Raw genomic sequence first — 13,811 nt, forward strand, 5'->3', positions numbered from 1 at the left:
TGGATTGTGCAGAAAGGAGAGTGAAAGGTAAAAGAAAGAGAAGGTAAAAAAAAATGCAACGTGTTATGAGCCAGATTCACAATATTGCAAATCATCAAGTCATGTGTAACTCCTCTCTTTTCAGACCTCAGCGATCAACAAAACATCCGGAAATCTCAATCCGAGTGTGGATTTGGTCACTTACTTATTTTGGCCCTGTTATAGGGCATAAAGCCGTAATAGCCCCTTACATAGCAGTTTTCAAGTTGTGAGTTCCAGTAAGCAAGAGCATTCTGTTTCCCCACTTTACACCTTCTGGATGAACCAGGCGGAGGGTCAGGAGCAACAGGCATGGATCCAGCTCATATGCCACTGCACCTACTGAATTACAGGGGGTGGACAATAATATAATAATAACATTAACACCACATGAAAAAGGACATTAACTTTGAAGTAACTAAATCACAATTACAAAAGCAGCTGCACAGGTGAGTCATATTAAGTTGAATACCAATTAGCAGAATGTATCAGCTTTATTTTAGTTATTAAGTTTATGTAGACAAAGCATAAGTCTCAAAAATAATGAGATAATGTTGAGTTGTACCAGAGGTCTGACAATCACCATTTATATGAGTTTTGAAGGCAACATAAGGGACAAAGAGGCTGGATAGTCGCTGTCTCAATTGCTGGTGCATTGGTGGCAAACACTGCAAAATTATTTAATGTGGCAAGGGGGAAAGTCTTAGAATATCATGACAACATGCCAAAAAGGAACAGAAGTCACAAGTAGACTCTCACCAACATTTACTGAAGGACACTTAACAGGATATGTACTAAACAACACCACAAACTACAGCCTCAAGAACTACCACACAGTTGAATCAACACCTCTGTGACGCAGTCTCGACAGAAACTGAGCATCATGAGCTTCACAAAGCTGGTATTTAGGGCAGGCTGCCATTCGCAAACCTCTTGTATCCACAGCCAGCACACAAAGACGCATAACCTGTTGTAAGGAGCGCAAACCCTGGACCACTTAATATGTAACAGTACATATGGTCTGATGAATCACCATTCACCCCTTTTCACAATTTAAGAGTGGTTTCATGAACACCAGGATGAATTCACACTCCTTCCATGGCCTCCCCAACCAGCACATCTAAACATCACTGAACCTTCATGTGAAGCACATTTCCACTTCCTTCATCCCTCAAGGAACTAGAGGTTTTCCTTCATGGAGAAAGGTCCAATATCCCACTACACACAGCCACCGAAGCTGTTCTGAAGGCAAAGGGTGGCACTGCTCCTTATGAAGTATTCATATATATATATATACATATATATATATATATATATATATATATATATATATATATATATATATATAAGGTGTTTCCGTTATTCTGTCGTTATTCTGTATGTACAGCTACTAATTAGTCACCAGAAATAGCATAGCTAAAAAAGGAGCTGACTAAAAATATCCTGGAACAGCAACAAAATATTCTTTGATGACACCTTTGAGTGGCTGGGATATGGATGTGGTATGAAATGTTACGAGTTCAAAAGTTTGGGAAGTCTCTGAAGTCTAAACCCACAGCCTTGGTGTCTAAAAGTGACTATTAAGTTCTTTTCAGCACCTCCTGACCTCACATGGGAGTGCGATGGCTGTTAGAGCATAGGAGGTTTCTCAGTTCCTCTGACAGGGGAGGGTTGATGTGTTTCCATCAGTCTCAAAGGGGGGAGTGTGGAGGTGGTGTGGGGGGGTTGGACGGTGGCTGCATATCGCTGCTGAGCCTCCTCCTCGACGGCAGGGGGCTCCACCTGTGCGGCAGCTGCCTCCTCATGCTCCTCCTCTTGGGCTTGTGCGGCCGCCTCCTCTTCTCCTCGCTCGCCGCCGGCTGGACGCGGTCGCTCAGGGTGTCCGAGGACTCGTCGATGTACGCCAGGTTCTCCCCGAAGAAATCCAAGAGCTGGCAGCCCGGCGAGGAGAGGGAGGCGAGGGGAGGGGAGAGACGGGGGGATGGCAGGCGGAGAGCGGCAGGAGAGGAGGAGACAGGGGTATGTCCGCGGCTATTATCTTCCGCGAACACGCTCTCCTCTTCCGGTATCAGTGTGTCTCTCTCTAGAGCTGCATACGCGTCTGCGGCTCTTGCTCCTCCCTCCTCCATCCTGCTGCTGACTGTCTGGCAGGGCTTGAAGCCGCGGAGCCCCGAGAAGGAGAAGGAGGAGCAGGAGGAGGCGTCCGATCTGGAGTCAAATGAAGACTCGGACCCAGAGAGGGATCCTCCCTGCATGGGTGGGTCTGGTGAGTCCAGCTCTGAGGCGGAGCGGGCCACGGGGAGGGAGAACGAGCGGGCCAGTGAGCGGGAAAACGACCTGGCCTCGGCCTGCATCCCCACCCTGGGGTCCACCCTCGACCCCGGCCCCACTCTGGGTACCGTTCCACTTCCGCCGCCCCTGACCCTCGGCCGCGGCTCGGACACGACCGCCCTCTCGAGAGACGAATGGGCCTCCAGCCGGCTCATGGAGCTGGAAAGGCCGGCCCAGCGGTTGGGCAGGTGTCCGTTCACGGATCCCCGGCGCACCCAGTATCCCAGAGTCCCCTGGGCTCCCCGTCGGACGCGGCGGCGCTCGCTGCGTTTCCAGCGCCGGCGCTGCAGGAGGAAGGGGTCGTTGAACTCCAGAGGGTTGGGAATGCGGAAGTCCATGGACATGTTCTGGATGTTCTGGGTCCAGTCTGTCGCGTGGGCTCTCAACTCCTCCATCTGAGAGGACGAGACAGAGACACAGAGAGGAATAAGCAGTCCAAAAGAGAAGAGTCTAAACAAGATTAAGTGTTCCCGCACTCTTCCCGCACTTGGTGTACATTCCAGGCTGTCTAGTGTATATCTCTCACCTCAGCGCGGGTCCTCTTGGACAGCACCCTCAGCCAGTTGTCTATCATGGTGAGGATGGAGGCAAAGTAGGCGAGGCCAAACACTATCCACAACCATACCAGGGGCTTGAAGATCAGATCGTCCTCACGATCCACACCTGGACACACAGAAATCGGACTTAAAGAGTAGTTGCATGTGAGGTCAGTCTTTATTGATCTCCACAAGGAAATTCTCCTTCTCTCTTGCCTTCCTCCACAGGGAGGTCAGAGGTCAGGTTCAGCTACAGAGCAGCAGGCCTGGAGCTGGTAGGGATTCAGTGCCTTGCTCAAGGACACTTCAACAGAGTGCGTGCTGCCATTCTAGGTGGTCCGGTTGAAAGACGGTTGCTGAAACCACTAGACCAACCTGGTAATGTTTGAAATAAGACATGAGGTGTATTGCATCTAGTTTGTTGTGTGCGTGTGCGTGTGTGTGTGTGTGTCCATACCTGGTACATAGTCTCCAAAGCCAACAGTGGTGAGAGTGATGACCACAAAATAGAGCGCCTCTAGAAAAGACCACTTCTCCACTTCCCAAAACACCACCGTCGGCACGGCCAGGAAGATCAGACAGCCAATCAGGATGGAGAGAACCGCTGAGATCACACGCACAATGGTGGGGCTGACCTTGCGTTTCTGAGAGAGAAAGATAGTAGAAAATAGAAAGCCAGAATGATTGATAATGACTGCACTGATTGAAGAGAATAGTAGAAGAGAAGAGAAGAGAAGAAGAGGAGAGGAGAGAGGAGAGAGGGATGAAATTGAGATACTATTAACTTTTTTTTTTTTTTTTTTTTTTTAATAAATTGTACAGTAATGCTTTGTACACAGTGCTATCCTGGAAATGAGAAGACAGTCAGTGCTATTGTGAGATAGAATAAATGCTTTCTATTTATCTAAAGCATGAGTTCTTCCCTGGTTTGAAGAATCCTGCCTATTTAGGAGTGGAAGTAGCACCCAACATTAGAGAGGTGGGCTTGTGACCATGAGTTCAAATCATGAGTTCAAATCCCCAAACAGAAATTCTGGGCAGGGGCGGTGAATGAGAAACACTCTCCCATCAATCAACAACTACTGTCATGGTGCCCTTGAGCAAGGCACGTCACCCCCATTGGCTCCTGTGTACCTGCTCAGCGGCCAACAGTAGAAGACTGCAGCTGAACTTCACCTCCAAGGAGTTAAAGAGTGTAACTAGCAGGGCAGTGCTGAAAACGGCCGTGCAAGCTCAGCAGACCTTCCCTGTATAAATACAGGTTTTAAAAAAAATTATCGCTTGCAGAGACTTTATTTTCTGCGGTTCCGTCTCTAGTTTTTGTGGGTTTTGTGAAAGCAGCAGGCAGCTTCTTTCAGCATTTTTTGATGTTGATTTTGAAAACATGCTTCAAATCAATAGGGTGGCCCAAAAGCATTTCTCTCAAAACTACAAGCACATGCATTTACACAGTTGAGGAGGGTTCAGCTCAATGATGGGACATAGGGATGGACAGAATTCAGGCCAAACTGAAAGACATTTTAAAATTACATGAGGTGGATTCTTCAAGTTGTGAACTTTGCTAATGTTAAACTCGGCATAATGACTAGGTTTGGATTTAAACAACCTGCACTACATACAAGTAGAACGCTATGAGTTGAGCAGACAGTGTAAATCCAACTGAGGTTTGGTTCCTGGGCAGGACAGACCATTCTCACCAGAAAGAGGGTCTCAATCTTGGCCACAGCTCTCCGCAGCACCGTGCCCATGTGGTCGCTCACTCCGGCTAGCAGTATGCCAAACATGGGGATGCCCACCAGGGCATAGCACACGCAGAACAGCTGGCCGAACCATGTCCGAGGAGACAGGTTCCCAAAACCTGTTAAGGAAATGAAGGAGAGACCACAAGGACTTTCAGTTTTAGAGAGGTTCCTCACAAAGCTATTTAATCAGGAAGGTTTCTTTATAGTTTATCTATAAGCTCCTATGCCCTTATGTCCTAGAGCAAGGGCTTCAAAACTTTTTAGTTGTAGCCTATAATAAGTCAGGGAAATTTTGTCCATCATTGTGCTGCTAAATTCTGCCATATGAAACAATATTTAAATTAAACAATGCTTCATTTGGGGGACCCACTGCGATACCCTCAAGGAGTCTAGGGGGTCCCCATTTTGGGAACCACTGGCCTATACGTTAGATGTGAAGCATTCAGCAGATTGGCGTTTTAGCTATACAAACATTTCTCAGACATTTCTCTGGAGGCAGAAATAATCTCCTTAGTTGAGTTAAACCTTCGTGGGCAGAGCCACAGAACCACAGTTTTTCTGGCTAAGTAACATTAGACTGAAGCACAGTGAAAAAGGCAAGACGTAAGCCTAAGAGAGGAAGAAGCTCATATTATGGAGCCTAACTCTCTTGTTACTAACTGAAAAAAAGCAGTCTAGCCATACGAATTTATCTAGTTTAGCTAGTTAGCCTAGCTGACCTTCCAAATTCAAACTTGCTTCTAGCTATCTAGGTATTCTAGTTAGCGAACCTGCTGACCTTCCAAGAACGCCATGTTCATGAATCAATGAATAAAAGAAGTAATTGCCATTTATGTTTTTTATTTGGATTTTGACCACAGCTCCCTCTTTGGCATTCAAGTATGCCAGTTAGCTTCTGAAAAACTGTGGTTCTTTGGCTCCACCAATTGAGGTTTAACTCAACCAATGAGACCTGCACCATTGAAAATGCATGGGAGACCAACTGTTCTCGGGGGGGTGACGACTGCCCCAACGAAGGGGGTGCTATTAGGTCATTCATACAAAGACGCTGTCACCGTTTTAATGATGGAACTTGGTGTACTCTGCAAGTTTCGGAAACAACTTGAAAATCTCCTCCGAGCGCTCCATTTCTCTCACTTTATCCAGTGGGAACGTAAACAGGGCAACAAGTGGAAAGAAGTGGAGCTCCACCGGGCTCCACTTCCCTCCATTACTAGAACTTGCGGTTAGTCATCCGTTAAAATCTGCAGGGTGATGGGAGACCAAATGTGTGGACACTGTGACAGTACCCATTGTGATTTTTTTCAGGGATATGGGTATGTTTTCTAGTGCATACATTCTCACACTGCAAAGAAATAAAACCTTTGGATCAAAAGCTCAAACATCCAGAGAGTCAGTCTCCAACTCTTTGGCAGTGACAGATTAGAGTTTTGGTTCTGTAGTTTCTCGGTTGAGGAGAAAGTCATGTTCACAGTTAAGACTTTTACAACAATCTGTAGAATATTACAGGAATAACAATGTGTACTCTAGTGGATTTTCCTTTTAATTATATTTTAGTTCCCCATAAGAGATCAACTCATGTCAGATAAGCAATCTTTCCAACCAAGGTCTTCACTTGAAGGTACATTCCATCTGTCATTCAGTTTAACACAATCTTGACCTACTGCTTCTTCCATTGGTGGAAGATGTAAGTTTAAGGCTATTTCATCATGAAAGCGCCCCTGACGGTGAGTCCCACCTACCGATGGTGGTGATGATGGTACCACAGAAGAAGAAGGCGGAGCCCATGCTCCAGCGGCTGGTGAAGTTTTCTTTGCTGGCATCCAGGCCTGACTCCACCACAGATGCCACTACCTGGAGGATGTGGATAAAGTTGTAATAGTATATTGGCCCTCTCATGCAAATGTGCATCCTATCTTGACTATCTCCCATAGTTCATAAGAGAGCAATGGTGAAGAGAGATACCGTAGGTCTGTGTGTTTTATGTGTCTATTGTTTTTATCGTTGTAGATGCCTCTGTGCATGAGTAGGTGTGTGTCCCTTAATACCTTAACAAGCTCTTGGAATTCCAGCTTGTCGACACAGGTGTGGTTGTGGAGGAATTTGTCCTTGGTCTCGAGCAGCAGGTCGTACGCCCAACTCTCCCTGGGGGTCTCCAGGGTGCTGAAAACAAGCGCTCCCATCAGCAGGTACAGCATGACCCCCACCAGCATGGCCAGCAGGGTGAGGTACCGCATTTTCTCCCCGCTGCCCCCCCACCCCCTTCTCCGGGGTCAGAGGTCAGGATCTACTATGGCTCACAGTCAGCAGGATACAGTGGGGGCACAGCCAGCCATAAACAGGAAGTTCCTTTAGGGATGCGCTGTATGTGCGAGAGCGCAACATGTGTAAACACGCAGCAGAAGTGGCTTTCTGGGAAGGCTGACAGACATTAACAACCTTTTATTTATATGTATTTGGTCAAACCAAAACCTGAGAGCCGGTCACTGACAGGAAAAGTGAGTTAAAGGTTGAGTTAAGAGTTGAAAAAAAGTTGTTGTTTTTGGACAGCTTTCCCAGAAATGTATTTCTGTGGTTCTGAGAAGAGAACCTGTATCCCTCCGCCACGAGAACATAGCAGAGGCATGTATCCCTCCGCTCAAACGTGTTAAATGTCAGTTTTCAGGCTATTTTCATGGCCTCATTCAAATGAATGGGAAGTAAAAATCTGAATGCTACAAACTTGTCCAGCTGCATCTGATCTTGCTGATTAGTTTATATTCTGGTTTTCATGGCGGTCAAGTGCCAAATAACTCCCATGTTAAAACGTGGAACTGGAATATTGCTTTAAGGGTTTGATTCCCACTGGCCCTACCCATGCTAAAGATGTGTGCATTTAAGGTACCGCAAGGCACTTTGGATAAAGCTTCCACATGCTTTCCACATGGCCTCTGCTACGATGGACAGAGAGCGTTTCATAACGGAGAGGCTGATGAGGACGATACCTTTATGACACTGATGTCCCATCCCATGTTAAAGCTCCTCAAAGCAGGTGACGGATGAATCTTTCCCCTCTTCCTTCCTCCCTCGCTCTTTCTCACAGTCTGCTTGATCCCCGTCTTCAGGACGACAGGATAGTGGGCCCATTTCTTTTTCCTTCAATTCAATTGGCATGAGGAAGATACAGATCACCTTAGATTAATAAAACAAACAGGCAAACACATGTACAGTATATAAATTGTAAATGTAAATGATGCCAACATATAGGCACAGGATAACCTAATAACTTGGCTCATCTCTCTTTCTCGCACTCTGGCCGCAGAGTGTTCTATGAGTGGCATTAGATGAGTGTTCACATTATAGGGCCTTTGTCATAATAAACCGGAGAGGGACTGACACACACCAGGCTGCCCTGCCAGTGGCCTTGCAAACGATTAGCCTCTGCCAAGCCTCCAAACATACATCTTGACGTTAATCGAAAATATGTTTATCTCTTATCTTCATCTGGTTTTTAATGTTTTCTTTGAGCGGTGTTTACCCCGGAGATAGACGCACAAAGGAGCGGCGGCTTGACCCCAGCCAATTGGGACGGGGATTTAGGAGCTTCTGCTATTGGTCGACCGGCCCCTGCTCCCCGCAAGGCCCTTGACAATGTTCTGAGACTTCCCAGAGTCGGGCCGACTGTTAGCATTCTGCTCTAATGGACTGCTGGCTGCGGTTTGCGTGGACAGCCTCCCTCTCTGCCCCTGGCTTCTACGCCGAAAAGGTATTATTAGTTATCGCTGTCTAAACCTCCCATGGCATATTTTGATATTTTGCTAAGATATGAGTGAGGGGAACCCTAAAAAAAACACAGGGCTGTGGCTGATGGGCTGTGATCTAATCCCAAGCCAAACAGTGTGACAGGTGGGGTAATAAATCATGAGGTTTGCAAAGAAATGCTGTTTGAAAGGAAGTGCGGGGCGGGGAGAGGATGTACATAGGCTATCCCTTAGTTTACATATAAGGCAGGTGTATGGGACAAATCGAGCTGAACTGAGACAAAAACTAAGAGATTCTAAGGCAACTTCAAACATTACACTCAAAGTGATCAGTCACAGGTTTTAAAGGGCAATACCACCGGATTCTAGCAGATGTGTCCTATGCTCTGGACTGTCTGCCATGGCTAGAAACTCCAGTTCGTCCCGCCTCTCTAACTGTGACGTCATTCAGATCTGAATCTGGCCCTCTGGGGATGAACACATATTCGACTTTGAAGAATTCACAGCAGTAAAATGAAAATAAAGCTCTTTTAGATGAAAAGTGCCCTCAAAATATTTGCCTCCTATTCAGTGCAGCAATGCAGACGTCAATGGGAGAAGTCAGATTACAATCCTGCCTCTCTGGTTTCATGCTCCGGCAGACAATTATGCTCAAAAATAATGATAGGATTGTTTTGGACTATAGAAGTCACATGGGACTTGACGTCTTGACTGATCTCCTTTGAGGTTACAAAATGGAGGAAAACTACAATATTTTCAATGAAACACTTACCGAATGTATCAGCTATGCTCACTGAAACACAAACACAGACATAGTGATTTTGAGACATCCTATTTTTAGTCCTTGTAAACACAGCCAGTTACATTGTTTCGTTGGCTATAGTTACAAGGGCAGGGATTTATTAGAGTAGGGAATTGATCGCCTCTGCTGGCCTCTTGAAATCAGTGTGACAGCTCACTACTATAATTGGTAACCTATAATTTAAAAAGGGAATATTTTGAGAGAGGGCCTGAGAGCCACTCTACTTCTCAAGTGAAAACACACAACAGAACCAGTCTTTCCTCAAAGTTTCCGCCTTCATAGCTCCCAGTAAACCCCACTGAAAAGAATGGATTTCTTTCATATCTTACCTTAAATTTGGAGAAACGGCGCCGTCCAAAAGACTGTCCCATGCAGCATGTGCCCTCTTCTCACAATTCGACACTCACTGAGGAGCAGAGTACGTGCATGTGTGTGAGAGTGTGTGTGGATGTGTGTGTGTGTTTTCTCCTTGGAAGGTGTTTCCCCATTCTCGGGACCCTACATCACTCTGACAGCAGAGAGCAGACTGTAGGAGGAGTAGAAGAAAGGGACAAGGCGGAGGCACGTGTGTGTGTGTGTGTGTGTACGTGCGTGTAAGGCCATTACAGCACTGTGGCTCTGACAAAGTGCAGTCGCTGCAGAGGAAGAGCAGAGGGCCCGGAGTTTCCTGAACTGGATGTGGGGGGGCTTAGCTCTTTAAATCCTTGCCTTTCCAACCTCTCCATCTTTTTGGGAAGCAAAAAGAGACATTTGTTTCTTCAGTTAGAGTTATGGTCCGCGCAATTTTTCTCTCTGTAGGAGAAAGTAAAGTGCAACGTGAAAAATAGCAGACACTTAAGCTGGAGCTCCTTTTAGTCGTCCATCGACTCCTCCACTCCCTCCGAGCTCGCGGCATCTTCTCAAAAATATGTCTTCTGACCAAGAGGCGAGGGGAGAGGACACTGCTAATTTGCGGAAATGCTTTTGTGATTTAACCAAGATATTCCACTTACACTGAAGCTATCTTCATTGAAGCATGGCACTCATTTAGGCTTAATTGTATGCCAGAGGTTGAGCAGCCTGGCACAGTGGACAGAGACGTAAGACTCCGTGAAGAAAAGAACAAACCTAACATCTCTGCATGAGATCGAAAGCCACCTCTACTAGCCACCTCACAAAGGAAAAGACAACAGTTCATTTGAAAGCAAGCCTTTTTATTCTACCTGCAAACACAAAACGTCAACAGAGATACATTCACATAAAAGTGTCCTAAAGAGGGCAAGAGATTCACAGTGCTTCTCCTCTGTGGGTCTAAAAACCCACCTCGCTGCCAAAAGACTACAGATCCCAGAGATATGAAGGCAGTTGAAGAGGAGGGGATGTTCGGGGGAGGGGGGGGGGTGTCAACATGGCAAATGAATGGCGATGACACTGAGTCAGGTCAGTAACAGTCCACTGTGTTCTGACTGAGTCAAATAAGCAGGCCAGGAGAGACCAACTTGACCTCTACATAAAATGTGAGAAATTAAAATCACTCCACTCATTTAACAAGCGTAAGTGAGTCTTTAACCTTCAACTTAAATCATTTCAAAGATGCAGCTCTGTTCCAATAATGTGGCAGTGCATGAAAGAAAATGCTGAAGATGTAAATTTTGCAGAAAGATAGGACAACAAGGCTTTAACTAACTAGTCAAATCTTGTAGTACCATGCAAAGTGGTCAGATACTTGGCTGCAACATTCTCTGTTATAGGACAATATGGTTCTGAACAAAAAAAAACATACTGTACATCTACAAAACTCATCTACAAAATCTACACTGTACATATAGGCTACTGTTGTTTATGGCAACAAAAAAATATATCAAAAACAGCTATATCAATCAAATATATTATATCTGATCAAGTCTAGGAAAACAACTCAAACTACCTCTCTACTCTATTGGTAAAATACAGCTTCACACGTTTTGTTTTCGGCAAATTCAGAGCAAAGCTAGGTACGAGTGCTCGTTAGTGTAGGAGACTGACAGAAAAGCAAAGCAGGAGAGGGAGGAGAGGATAGAGGATAGAGAGAGAGAAAGGGAGAGAGAGGGAGAGAGAACGCAGTGTGCATCACCATACATGGAGCGGAAACCGATGCAGGTTCGATTGAGTCACAGACACGTGCTCGCCCTCTCCCTTTCTCCCACACACACACATACACAAACAGTAACATCGAGATGACGACACGCATGTTCGCATACGCAGTCATGCTCAAACTTTCACTCACACACACACACACACACACACACACACACACATCATACTTTCACTAAATTATTGTAAACGTGAACACCTGCCCTCCACTAAAACACATTCAAGTGTCCATAAATAAGGCGTCTCAACACACAAAAAAAATCTCTTGGCCTCAACCCTTTGGAAAACATATCAAACCTATCTTGGCAAGGAGCTTGTTTAAAAAAAAAAAAAAAAAAAAAAAAAAAACATAAACTAGGCACTGTGTTTCATTCAAAGCATACTGAGTCCAGACCCATAGGTTAATTGAGGCATATAGGAGCTACTGAAAGCTAAACAGTCCCTTTGGAAAAGTGGTTGTTAACTTAGAGAAACATCAACAAACATCTGTAAATCACTACCTCCCTCCTTAAATATACATGTGGGTGTAAAGTAACTGCATTACGGTGGACAGCCAAGTCTCCCCACAGCTATTAGTGTGTAAACTAACGCCTATAAGGTCATTTAGATCCACAATGGAGGTATTTTATATGCAGACAAAACTAGGTTATTCAGGCTATGCAGGCCCGGTTACCTGCACACACATGTACAGTGGTTCCTGGGTCACTGCAGCACTTGCAGAGGTGTGGAGGGCTAAATGTTGCTGGTGACTGGAGCGTCCCTTTAATGTTGCTGGTGACTGGAGCGTCCCTTTAATGTAGGTGCTGTCGTCCATCAGTGAGGTTTCTAATCAGGGCTGCAGCGATCGGTTTCTTCTTCTGGTTCTGTAGACAAGCAGCACACACAAAATACCGATCTTAATGATTCATTTAGTGTCATATTGAGTCTTAAAATTTTTTAAAAATCAAATCTTCCAATGGAGAGACATAATTTCACTTGACATAATTTTCACATGACAATATAATTTAAGCAAATATAATTTAAAGCAAATATCATTTAATTTGAGAAATAAGGTGATTTGCTTTGGAATCAAGTGGAATTGTCTCAGCTGCTTGTTTTGAGAAAAATAAGACTTTAATACTAGATTAAAATGACTTGTAAAGATGGATTTTTTGAAGCAGGAGGATGGGACTACACATGACAAGCTATGAAGCACAATCTGTGAAGAGAGATGTAATTCATCTCTGATGATTGAAACTGAATTTAAGAGCTATATTCAAGGCCTTTAAAGACCTTAAGTCTGAATAAAACAATTAGTAACATGGTAAGACTTCAGGACCTGCATACACCCTGATATTCAAACATAAAATGTATACATCTGAAAAAGGGTCTTACTTTCAGAAATTAAACTAACTAATTTATATCTATGTTTCTCTGACATGTTACAATGCTTTTTGAATGGGATCTCTTAGTTCTTGGGTCACAAAACTAAAAAGTGCCGCTATGCTGTCACCTACTGCCACAAAATAAAAATAAAAGAAACAAAAGAAACAGGAAAGAAACAAGGATTGTTTTCCCCAGGTTAATGGCAGTAATCAATGATAGTCTATGCTGGTTACCTGTAGCAATGTACTAATCCGTCTCTTCCCTCTGGCCCGGGTCGTTCTGAGGGAGGGGTACAGCAGCCGTCCCTAACAGACCCCTCCTCACTATGTACGGACAGGAGGGACCGCTGGGGATGTCAGCGAAACCTGCAGGAGGGGAAGAGGAGGAGGGAGAGAGGAAAGACAGAGGAACAGATAGGTGAGGATTAGAGGGAAGCAGGGGAAGGATAGAGTGTGAAAGCAGATGCAGAAAGAGGAGATCAGGAAAGGAAGCACTGAGGGGAAAAAACAACAGCTACTGTTTTGTGTGCTTTAAAGGGTTATGACTAGGGTTTATATTTCCTATTAACAGACATTGCACCCATAAACGCTATTAAATGACACACAGTCCACTTCCATACCAACATTAGCGCAGGAGATAAACTTTGAAGTTGTTTTTCACAGGTTCATGCAGTATTTGCTCTTTGGCTTTGTATGGTAGAACAGAATGAGAGAGTAAGGAAGCCGACAGAGGCTTTTTGCTTCACACAATTAAAGTTCTCCCATGAAAACAGCCTATAAGATGCTTCTTTTTACTGTAAATGTGAAAAACCACCAAAGAGAAAAGGCCACGTGTCCGAATTTTTAAGCAAATTTGCACATTCACAACTGCGCTGAATCAAGTCTGACTGTTCAGAGGGTCAAATTTCCTTCCAAAAGCAGCAACTTCCATCTTAACAGACACACAGGTAATAAAGTCACCTTTCATGACGACCTCCGGCAGGCCGTAGGGTTCGTACTCGGTGTCGTCGAAGGCGGCTGACAGCTGGCTCCGGTTGCGGCGGATTCGCTCGGCCAGACGGGCCGGGTCGGCCGGGATGGGGAAGGAACCGGAAAACAGCATCTTGTCTCCAATTTCTGCTGCCTCAGGTAATGAGACAGGAGAGACAGGGGGAGAGTCCACTAAT

The 13,811-nt window shown here is 45.2% G+C and overlaps 2 protein-coding genes and 1 long non-coding RNA gene across 3 annotated transcripts; all 3 read right to left on the minus strand.

Annotated features, from left to right (window-relative positions):
- Nucleotides 1-577: 577 nt before the first annotated feature.
- Nucleotides 578-6,864, minus strand: LOC139653912 (potassium channel subfamily K member 10-like). Its single transcript, XM_071530923.1, has 6 exons — nucleotides 6,676-6,864; nucleotides 6,370-6,481; nucleotides 4,583-4,743; nucleotides 3,343-3,529; nucleotides 2,876-3,012; nucleotides 578-2,744 (listed from the first exon to the last, which is right to left on the minus strand). Exons 1-6 carry the CDS (start codon nucleotides 6,862-6,864, stop codon nucleotides 1,710-1,712), a joined length of 1,821 nt encoding a protein of 606 aa, XP_071387024.1. The 3' UTR covers nucleotides 578-1,709.
- Nucleotides 6,865-6,894: 30 nt separating this feature from the next.
- On the minus strand, nucleotides 6,895-9,567 carry LOC139653913 (uncharacterized). The gene is made up of 3 exons (XR_011696012.1): nucleotides 9,499-9,567; nucleotides 7,612-7,762; nucleotides 6,895-6,989 (listed from the first exon to the last, which is right to left on the minus strand). It is a non-coding gene; the product is annotated as an uncharacterized lncRNA (long non-coding RNA).
- Nucleotides 9,568-10,362: 795 nt separating this feature from the next.
- Nucleotides 10,363-13,773, minus strand: LOC139653918 (centromere protein F-like). The gene is made up of 3 exons (XM_071530930.1): nucleotides 13,606-13,773; nucleotides 12,880-13,011; nucleotides 10,363-12,144 (listed from the first exon to the last, which is right to left on the minus strand). The coding sequence occupies exons 1-2, from the start codon at nucleotides 13,745-13,747 to the stop codon at nucleotides 12,893-12,895; spliced, it is 261 nt and encodes an 86-aa protein (XP_071387031.1). The 5' UTR covers nucleotides 13,748-13,773; the 3' UTR covers nucleotides 10,363-12,144; nucleotides 12,880-12,892.
- Between the last annotated feature and the right edge of the window lie 38 nt (nucleotides 13,774-13,811).

This window comes from Centroberyx affinis, unplaced genomic scaffold (genome assembly GCF_046629955.1).
Source record: "Centroberyx affinis isolate AG114_WGS23_722 - 3 ecotype Tasmania unplaced genomic scaffold, CSIRO-AGI_Caff_v1 ptg001999l_1, whole genome shotgun sequence".
NCBI classification, from domain to species: domain Eukaryota; kingdom Metazoa; phylum Chordata; class Actinopteri; order Beryciformes; family Berycidae; genus Centroberyx; species Centroberyx affinis.